General features: G+C 31.9%; 1 protein-coding gene across 1 annotated transcript; it reads right to left on the reverse strand.

Moving 5' to 3' along the window:
* Nucleotides 1-1,200: 1,200 nt before the first annotated feature.
* On the reverse strand, nucleotides 1,201-9,063 carry LOC136274733 (fibropellin-3-like). Its single transcript, XM_066082300.1, has 6 exons — nucleotides 9,042-9,063; nucleotides 8,492-8,512; nucleotides 7,593-7,706; nucleotides 7,370-7,480; nucleotides 2,370-2,480; nucleotides 1,201-1,250 (listed from the first exon to the last, which is right to left on the reverse strand). The coding sequence occupies exons 1-6, from the start codon at nucleotides 9,061-9,063 to the stop codon at nucleotides 1,201-1,203; spliced, it is 429 nt and encodes a 142-aa protein (XP_065938372.1).
* Between the last annotated feature and the right edge of the window lie 2,090 nt (nucleotides 9,064-11,153).

Raw genomic sequence — 11,153 nt, forward strand, 5'->3', positions numbered from 1 at the left:
GAACTGTCTGGAATATTTTTCCTTTTTTGTATTCTTAACATATTTAGAAAACTTAATTACGAAACCTAGCTTATGCTATAATTGTAGGTATTCAACCAAACGGCAGAATCAATACGAAAGTTGTTGCTGGTAAATCAATTAAGATGCCCAGGGACCACATCGCCTACCTGAGCAACCAGAGCAAATCTGCTTTATGGTATCAACAACAAAATATCTTGAAAATTTTGTTGTGTAGATCTTTTTCCCCACACATTTTCACGTGAAATATCAAGCCCCTTTTATTACTTAAGCTTATAAAAAGATTTTTTACAGAGTTTTAATAAACGTTAATCTACAATACCTGCAATACCTGGGGATGCTACCACACAAGTTTCAACTTTTCTTTATTTTTATTTTTTTTATTCATGTTTTTATTCATGACTTTCACAGCTTTCTTACATACTACATTTCTTTTGGAATCTCAACATTTTTTTTACATACAATATACATGCAAGAATAGATATATGATAGTTCACAATGGTGTGAAAGTTTGTTTTTATGTTTTTAGTGGGGGTGAGAAAGGACAGAACACATTGAGTGAAATAATATGCATATAAACACAAACAAAAGAAAAAAAAGAAGAAAAGCAAATAAAAAATATAACATGCACACCAACTTATAAATTGACAGCTCTAAATTTAAGGATTTTCCAATATGAGATTATAATATACACAAACAACAGCATGAATATAATATTTAGCACGTACATGTACATATTTTTATTTATGAGAAAGAAGAAGGCGGAGGGAAAAAAACTGACGGGGCAATGGTTGCTTTGCGGCATAGCTGTCTAGCAGGGTTTGCTTTTCAAAAAGATTTATTTAGATATTTTAAAAAAAAGCATCATACATTCTTTAAACAAATAGTTGGGGATATAGTAAAGACTTTCTAAATTCTTTCAATAATATTCTCCAAGTGTCTCTCAAATTTTTCAAATTCAAAGTTCTTTAAAAGTAAATATTTTCCCACAAGAAGCCTGTTTTCAATTTTCCTTTTGAGTTCCAACACATTTAAAGTTGGGTAAGATTTAAGTCTACAAGTGAAAATATACTGTTTTACAATATAACTTAACATGTTTTGTATTTTATACATATGGTAGTTTTTATATTTACCAAAAAGTATACTTTCCTTATCAAACATTAGGGACACCCTGTAGTTTCTTTAAAATATCTCTTCAATGTCACTCCATAGTTCTTTTACAAATGGGCATTCTACAAAAAGATGACTGATTGTTTCAGAATCTTGTTTACAAAAAAAAAAAACATATAGGGGATTCAATAAGTTTAAGCTTATGCAAGTAATAATTTGTTGGTAATATCCTGTGTAAAATTTGGAATTGTAACCAATGGAATTTAGATTCTTTGGCTGTCTTAATAAGAAGTTCAAATATTTTATACCAATCATTCTCATTAAATATTGTGTCATTCTCTTCCCATTTTCTTTTCTTTCTTTTTTTTATATGACAACACTATTTAAAAAATCTTAGATTATCTCCCTTGTGTCCCTTCAATTTATGTTATCAAACTTGAATACCATTCACCGTAGGATGCTTTTAGTATAAGTTTGGTTAAGATTGGTACATGTACGTGTTTCTGGTAAAGAAGTAAAAATGTGAAAAGTTTAAAGTAGACGAACAGAGAGAATGAAGAGACAGACAAATGAACGGACGGACAAAACGTGATCAAAAAGGCTCACTTGAGATAAGCTTTAAACCCGCAGCCAGAAAAACAAATGAGTCCGTTTAAATTGTTTTCAAAATCTTATTATTAATACTCAGTATTAGCCTAAACGGGTTACGATGGAAATTTTAATGTTTCATTCATGATTCACATCATATTTGAAACCAATCGCCTTGTACGATAGAAGTTACATGTAGAAAATAAAGAGAATTGAAAAATGAAGGGTGATTTTAAATGGTTGATATTCTTGGTTGTTAATTAAGAAATAAGGAATCATTCTTTGAGTATTATGAGGTGATAATTTTGGTCGGGGCGTGGCTTTATGATTGATTTGACCAAATTTTATACTATATTATATAATATTACATTCTGTATAGTATCTGTAAATTTTATAACAATCTGATCTTGAAACCCAAAGTTTCACTGAAAGAAAATCAATAATTTGATATACACATAATGATAGATAAGACCAACATAAATGCGTTTGCACCCATAAATGATTGAGCAACTCATACTTGTATTTAACTGTAGTGATGGCCACTTATTACTGCTGGAGTAAGGGTCTAATAAATAATTGAATGAGTAGCAATAATATATGGTTTAATTGGGGTATTTTAAATCATTTAATGTACAATGAACTTACAACTTTACCTTGTTCACACTGTATTCCGGTGTACCCCGCGTCACACGAACACATGAAATGATTGATGGCATCTTGACAAGTTCCGTGTATACATGGAGAACTTGAGCATTCGTCAATATCTAAAAGTAATTGTTCATAAATAAAGAACATTACTTAAACGTGTCTGCAGATTTTTAATGATATTGGGTCGAAGCCTTAAAAATAGCCAATGAATAATTCTCTTTTTTATATTTAAAAGACGATGGAAACAATTTTACGTAATTAATACACTAATTTTAAAGGTGTTGACTTCCGGTTCCGCAAATGAAGGGGTAGGACGTGTCACCACTGGTCTCCGGTGAGTCGTTTTTTATTGAACGTTATTAATAAGTACCCCGGAAAAAAGAATGTTTTTGTGACAACTACTAACTCAAAGAAACTCACAAAACCAAAAAAAAATAAAGTTCAGTGCTTTTTTTTTGAGCTATATACCAGATATACAGGTTAGCCCCGCCATTCCTTCCACGTGAACAATGGCGAGCGATAATAAAAACTTCGTGTTCAGTCAACCAGTCGAAATGGAAGTTGATAAACAAAATAAAACAGAAAAAACAGAGAAGGAACAACCAAACAAAAAAGAGTACGATGTTCGTCAAGTGAAAGCAATGTTTGAAGGAAAAGACATGGCTGAATGCTTTGCAGTCATGTATATTAATCACAACAAATCGATTGAGTGCGTTCGAGAGGAAATTCGTGGTATTAAAACAAACATAGCGGAAATCGAGGCATCTCTACAAGGAGTCAATGAGGATATCTCGGATATTCATGAGAAAATTATCCCTGAAATCAAAGAAAGTGTTTCCTCAGAAAAAAAAGAGCGACTCAAACTAGAAGTATGGGGAAGAAAATGGAACCTGATTATAAAGGGGGTATCGGGGGAAACTAAGGAGCAACCGCGTACAACTGTGCAGTCCGTACGAAAAATATTATTGGATGTGTTGAAAATGGATACGGGTATGGTGCAGAATATCCAGTTTCAAGCTGCTCATCGATTACCAAGTGGTAAACAAGGGAAAAAGAATATCATCATCCGCATGGTTAGCCTAATTGACCGCGACGAGATCCTGGAAGCAGCTCGCAAACTTCCGCCTGGCACAGGTGTGAGCATTTATCCTGATCTTCCACCCGAAATCAGCGACCTGCGTTCAAAATTATTAAATGAACGTTTTGCTCTTCCCAAAGATGAAAGGAAAAAACTGAAGTTAATTTACACCAAAGAATTCCCATTCGTCTCACTCAAAAAGGTCAACAGAGGTTAAACAAATATATAAATAAACAAACCAAAACATGACCCAAAAAAAAGTGTTTACAAATACTATCGTGATTACTCAAGCGTACATTCTGCTAGTGACTGTCAAATCCATTGACTGGTGCTAATACCCGTCACATTTGAGTAAGCACAATTATTTGTTTGGGTTATATTATTGTGTCCTTTATACTTTATTCTACGAAATACTTTAACGCGCCCATTGATGTACACATTTACATGCAGATATGTATTGTATGCTGGGGTGACTTTTATTTTTCTTAAAACACCGGGGACTAGGGGTTGAGGGAAAGTGCGATTTTTGTATGGTACAGGAATCGGAAATAATGGGGAGGGAAATTTTGTTACTTAAAGAAAAGCATCAAACTATGCATGACTGCATGTACAACTCTTTTTTACATTCTAGTACGATGATCCGCAGGTCTCTTGTATATCTTTTTTTACACTGTAAACATGAGTACTATTAAGATTGGTTGTCTGAATTGTCGGGGTTTGGCGTCAGATCACATAAAACGACGAGATATTTTTGAAAAATGTCGAAATAAATATGATATTACTTTTCTTGTCGATACTCACAGTTCACCAGAAGTCGAACAATCTTGGGTCAATGAGTGGGGCTATAAAGCATTTTTTAACTCCTACTCGAGCAGTAGCAGGGGTGTTGCTATTATGTTAAAAAATTCTTTTCAATTTGAGGTTCTAGATGTTTTGAAAGATGAATCGGGTAATTTTTTAATTCTTAATATAAAATATTTCAATATCAAGCACTCATTAGTTGTGCTATATGGTCCAAATGAAGACACACCTGGATTTTTTGAGATTATTTCCAAACACATTGAAACGCTCGGGAATGAGTCTGTAGTTATTGGGGGAGATTTTAATGTACCGCTCGACTACTCCCGTGATACAAAACTATATAGGAGAAAGAATAATCAAAAAGCAAGAGAGAGGGTACTACAGATGATTTCTGAGCACGACCTTGTAGATGTGTGGAGAGAGCGTAATCCTTCCGTTTCGCGCTTCACCTGGCATGGCCCTCAGAGTAAACAGGCCCGACTTGACTACTTCCTTGTCTCCTCGTCCCTTCAGCTTTTTACTGTTAATGCAGATATTGGGTATGCGTACCGATCTGATCACTCCCCTGTAGAAGTTTCTTTTAAGTATGTAGATCAACCACGCGGAAAAGGTAGTTGGAAATTTAACAACAGTTTATTGTATGATAGAGAGTATGTGCAACTTATAAAGCAATGTATTAATGACACTCTATCTATCTATGAAATTTTCTCAAACAGTGAAACGATACAATACTCTGTTAACGACCAACTACTCTGGGAAACATTAAAACTTGCTATAAGGGGCCAAACTATATCGTATGCATCCTATCGAAAAAGGGAAAGTGAAAAACAGGAAAAAGTTTTGGAAACTCAATTAATTGCATTGTATAGGGATGAAAACGCGGGAACGGTAGATAAAGAAAACATAGACAAAGTTGAAAATGAACTGAAAAGTATACGAAATAAAAAAATACAGGGAATGATTATAAGGGCAAAAGCCAGGTGGAATGTGGAAGGGGAGCGATCAACGAATTTCTTTTGTAATTTAGAAAAAAGAAACTATATAGAAAAAATGATAACTAAATTAATAGACCATGGTCAAGAATTCACGAACATTGAAAACATAATGAATATCCAAAAATCGTTTTACGAAAATCTCTACACATCACGAGACTGCGACATACTCGATCAACACGTGCGCAATTTTTTCGACAAACAAAACCCGTATATAAATACACTAGACAAAGACGCAGACTCTCTCGAGGGAATAATCACGAAAGATGAATGCTTATCAGCGCTTCGAAATCTCAAAAACGGAAAATCGCCAGGACTTGATGGGTACACCGCGGAGTTTTATAAATTTTTTTGGTCAGACTTGCACCCGTTTTTACTTAACTCTCTAAATTTTGCATATCAGTCTGGATCTTTCTCGATTACCCAGAGACAAGGTGTAATAACATGCTTACCGAAAGAGGGAAAACAAAAAGAGTTTATAAAAAATTGGCGTCCGATTTCACTTTTAAATGTCGATTATAAAATTGCATCTGCGTGTTTAGCAAATAGAATGAAACACATTCTAGATAAACTTATAAGCGAAACGCAAACCGGTTTTTTAAAAGGCCGTTCCATAGGAGAAAACACCAGATTTATTTACGATTTAATTGAACGAGCGAACGCCGATAATATACCCGGATTACTTATTCTCTTAGACTTTGAGAAAGCGTTCGATTCTTTAGAGTGGAATTTCATCGTAAATACATTAGAATTTTTTGGATTTGGTCCATCATTTATTCATTGGTTCACTATATTATACACGGATATATCATCCACAGTCTTAAATAATGGCTTTTTTACTGATTTTTTTAAGATTAGCAGAGGAGTTCGCCAAGGGGACCCACTTTCGCCCTATATTTTTATTTTAACGGTGGAACTCCTCAGCGCTTCAACTAAAAACAACACTAACATAAAAGGGATAAATATAAATAACACCGAATATTTAATCAGCCAATACGCAGATGACTCAGCATTAACGTTGGCTGATGATCCAGATAGTTTAAATGCCGCTCTTGACTGTATAGACTCTTTTGCGCAATGTTCAGGTCTTAGAGCAAATTTTAATAAAACACAAGCATTATGGATTGGGGTAAAAAGGGGCTGTGGAGAGGAAAAACTAAAGAACCTGTGCAATATCGATGTGTGTTTTAATGAACAAACAGTAATTTTTGGATGTAAACATGCCATACCTATATTGTATAGAGCACTTAATCTATTGATATTGTTAGCAAAAAGGTTTATTTATATTAACAGATGTAAATATATTTTACCCTCTACAAAATCACTGTTCGAATATATTAAATGTTTTAGAGATGTTGACATCTACTCTTCCCATTCATTGAACATACGAAAAGAAAATGAGGTCAAGGATAGTTGGCGGATCATCTCAAAAATATTAGTTACTTGAGTTTCAAATTTCATTCATCTTTTTGTTACGATTGTACATGCATAGTTTGTGAATAAATTATAAAAAACAAAAAAAAAAAATAATTTTAAAGGTGTTCTTCAGATTCAATGAATTTTGCTGATTAAGATTTGGCAAATTTATCAAATTTAAGAAGTTTAATATTTTTTGTTGATATGGCTATTTCAGACAAATATTGTATTTTTTAAAAAATTGAGATATTACGATTAATTGAAAAATTACTGTTTCAGAAGAATCATTCAAATAAAATAAATAATACGTATTTTGATATTATCAAACGCATATATTTTCTACAAAATACTTCAAAATATTAAGATTTTCTTAACTTCTTAATATAAATTCAAAGAAGAATTGAAATGATAAAATTAAACAAAGGAAACGATTTGTCATCTATGAATGTATTTTGATAGAGAGAAAGATAAATTTTGTGAATAAAAGAAGACCATTTAAATAGTACACATGTTACATCGAGTAAGAAGATACCTGAATTTAGTTTGAACTTATAAGCAATATCAACTCATTCATACACATACTTGACTTTGTCTCTGCCAAGCAAACTACCTTCTTAAGATCTTATTACTGCTGTTGTAGGAGTATTACAAATCAATATGCAGTGATTATTTGTGGTTTTAACGGACAACAAACGTCGATATGGATATACTTTTTTACCTTGATCACACAGTAAACCGGTGTAACCCGAATCACACAAACACACAAAATTGTTGATGGCGTCCAGGCATGTTCCATTTATACAGGGTGAACTTCCACATTCATTTAAATCTTAAAACAAGTTGCATATTTTGTAAATAACCAACATTAAATGTTGACACGTATTATTTAAATCATCAAAATGCCTTTTGAAGCTCTGATTTACATTAATTTTAATGATAACCTATTTCACAGTTTTGTCCGCCAAATCCCAAATAACAAGAGCACGAGTAAGACACGCATTGGTTACTGCAAGTGCCATTCCCACAGGGTTCACTAGAGCACAAACCGGGCACATCTATTAAAATTAACAAGATTCTAAAAATATCGAGAACATTAAGGTATACAGAGGTTATAACCGAAATAGCGAAATCATTTTTTAACAGAAATTACAAATAAGACAAAACCAAAATATGTGTGAATATTGTGTGCTTAATTTCCTGAAAACACTCTATTATAAACTAACGGTTTCGAAAAGAGGACCAGAAATTATTAAAAGTTGTGAAAGTGTTAAGAAAATAGCTCTACATGGTTCAATAACAAAACAAAACTAAAAGCTACAGTGTACTATATGAGCTTTATCTACATGATTTACTTCATAGTATTTTTCTAAATTTTCAATTTTTTAAACATTATTTCTTTTAATTTTACATGCTGTAATTCATAAAACAAAATATCGTTTGCATTTCTAAAAACGAAGTTTAAAGAGCTAACTTAAGTGATAAAGCCTTATGATCATTCTCTTTTTGTTACCTCGACAAATCATGGTCCATTCAAGAGTTTTCGTGTCACCTACACATGGATCAACTCCAAGCCAGTCATTGGTTGCCTTGATTAAACATGACTGATGGTTACAGCAATTGATATTGAGTGCTGTAGTTACATTTGTTCCACAGCTATTGTAGAAATACCTTCCATGCGTGAATCCTACATATTGTCCGTCTGGGCAGTTTAGCAGAGTTTGATCCCCCTCCAGAAGACTTGCTATAAATACCGACCGCAGTAACTTAAGTTTTAAGTTTAGCAAGAATAACAAACTATAAACATTTTTGAATTACATGAATCATATGAAAGACAACCTACCATCACAGTAAAACACTATGACTAAAAGAAGAACAAAAAGACTCATTTTATATTTTTCTAAATTAAAGTGATTTGATATATGCTAGGGGAATTCTATTTATACGTTTTATTCCATTCTTCCTGTTTTTTAGAGGATAGCTCCACGATTGGATACAAATCAAAATCATTTATACTTCCCAAAACCCAAAACTGTATATGTATTTCAAGGTTTCTGGTTGGTTGAGAGGCATTTTGATAACATATAAAGACATGTCATTTTTATTTCATGTACACTTAACGTTCTGTAAACGAAAAAAAATCAAACCTAAAATGACATTGATTATGGATTACATATAAACATCAAGGTGGATAGAGAGTTATATTGAGTAAACCAAGATAAAAAGTATACATCTCAATGTACTTTGAATTTTACACTGGGCATACACAAACATAAAAAATGCCTTGCATAAGCATTCTAATCTTTGACAAATTTGAATTACTAGTATTATAAATGAAAGACTGTTCCGTTAGACAACATTGAAGAGAGCCATATATTAACCGTTAGACAAACCTATCAAAAACCTCTCCACCATGCCAGAGGTATCAATTTCCCTTTTAAAAATACTTGTTATATTTAACCATAACTGGGTGCTTTTTGGCGGGCCTGATAATTCCGATTTACAAACTAAATTTCAATGTTTTGTAAAGGATGTTTTGCTATTTTCTATTTCAATATTTTTTAATTAACATGTTATTTATCAATATCAACAGTTGATGATTAATGGCACTTGCTCGTTCTATGCATGACCATACCTATATGCTATCTAGGTTCTGTGTGTGTACATGAATTTATTCAACTCTTTTACAAAACACTAGAACCAGTAGTCAATTGAGACAAGAAACATTAGAATGTACAGGCATTGTATTGTTTTTTGTATTTGATTTTCGACAGGAATAATTTGAAATGTTAGATCGTATAAATATAAACAAAAACTGATTTTATATACAAGTCAACTCCAAAAACATAGTTGAATTATACAACTGATATTACTTTATAACAATTTTTTATTCTTTAATACGCTGTTTTGTCCTTGTGTTTGATCTTCAAATTCACGTTTTATTTAATTTTCTAAAACGGGGATTTATTAGTTACATCGTTTTTGATTACCTAGGAACACATTAATATCATATCTGATTCAAAAAAAGGTTCAGTTTTTTTTCTGAACCTCCATGGATTTCTAGATATTACATGTGCCAAGCTTTACATTGATTGAATAAATATCATATACATGTATCTCAAACAGATAAATAAATGGAATCTGTTTGAGACAAAGCAAAAGAAACTGTAGGATATCAAACATATTTCATTATATGAATACTTTTAAATTCAGTAATGTGACCAGACCATATGTATAGCGGAGCTGAACTGTCAGTTACAGATAACTCACAAACTGCAATAATATACAAATATCTGAAAGCAGTTTATACCCTAAATGGTCATATTATAACAATCTATAGCATAACGATTGAGAATGTAATTGATCATATTCTCATGAATGTTTTTAATTGCTTTACATTTGGTAAAACATCTGCTCCATAAAGTGATAATGATATTATTCTTCCTAAACGACTTTGTTACCTTTTAATTACTAGGTTATAGAGAGTTACATAGAAAAATTTTAGAAAATTAGCAACAAAACACTTAAAGCAGTATTTATTCAAATAGTTTCTAGATTTTTCAAACATGATTGAAGAAGTTTAAAATCTTTCTGAATAAACGAAGACATGTTATTTTGATATGGTCTGTTGATCAATTAAATTAGTAATCAAGCCAAATATAGCTTAATAAAGCCGTTTATAAATAAACATATAAGAGGATTTGCAGATGAGACTAATAATCAGTTTCTACTTGTGTACAAAATATGTTATCTTGTCCTAGCTATGTACTGAATTTGTTTGCTACCAAAAGATTCCATAAAAGGTGTACAAGAATGTTTACAACCTATAGTAACATAGTACTTAGCATTCCTTCAATATGTACTAAGCTCAATCGATTAGGAAATGAAAAAGAATAAATAAGAATATTAGTTATAATATAGCCACCATATAAATGTCAAGTATAATGCAGTAAAGTGATCATGTTAGGAGCATTTTTAAAATGTCAAAGAATGAATAGATTGCCTACGTCCTTTTATTTCGAAATATACTAAATATAAGAAAAAGATCAGTTTCAACACCAATTATTAGATGAGACATTAAAAGCATATAACATTACAGTTTTGTTATATTAGCCTAAGGGTAATTTCGGTTATTGCTAATAAAAAACATCTGCAGCTTCACTATAAAATAATGAAATAAACAATTGTAAAGTTAGTTAAACGTGTGAATGCGACAGGAAAGCATTCTTCAGGGAATTTATCAATTTATACTGGACAAAGAAAGATCTTAAAGGTATCTATGAATATTGCTGCCATTTGCTCCATTGCACAATACCGATCATTTAATTTTAAAAGTATTAAGTTCATACCGATAAAGTAAAATGTGATTGACCTACGATAATTTTTTATTAACTTTTGAAAAATTTAATTTGATGATACTTTCTTGTACCTGAAGAATATTTTGATATACATGTAACTTATTATGGCCTCAACAAAAGCACTAAACCAAGACCAATAAAATACCA

Source organism: Magallana gigas, chromosome 4 (assembly GCF_963853765.1).
Source record: "Magallana gigas chromosome 4, xbMagGiga1.1, whole genome shotgun sequence".
NCBI lineage: Eukaryota > Metazoa > Mollusca > Bivalvia > Ostreida > Ostreidae > Magallana > Magallana gigas.

Bases quoted from the DNA above. Each gene is read 5' to 3' on its own strand.
- LOC136274733 (XM_066082300.1), bottom strand. From the start codon at position 9,063: ATGGTGGAGAGGTTTTTGATAG. The intron at 7,481-7,592 runs GTTATCATTAAA...ACTTGTTTTAAG, and splicing joins CGGACAAAACTGTGAAATAG to ATTTAAATGAATGTGGAAGT. The intron at 1,251-2,369 runs GTAAAGTTGTAA...ATCTTTTTGTAG, and splicing joins CGGAATACAGTGTGAACAAG to AATGCCCATTTGTAAAAGAA.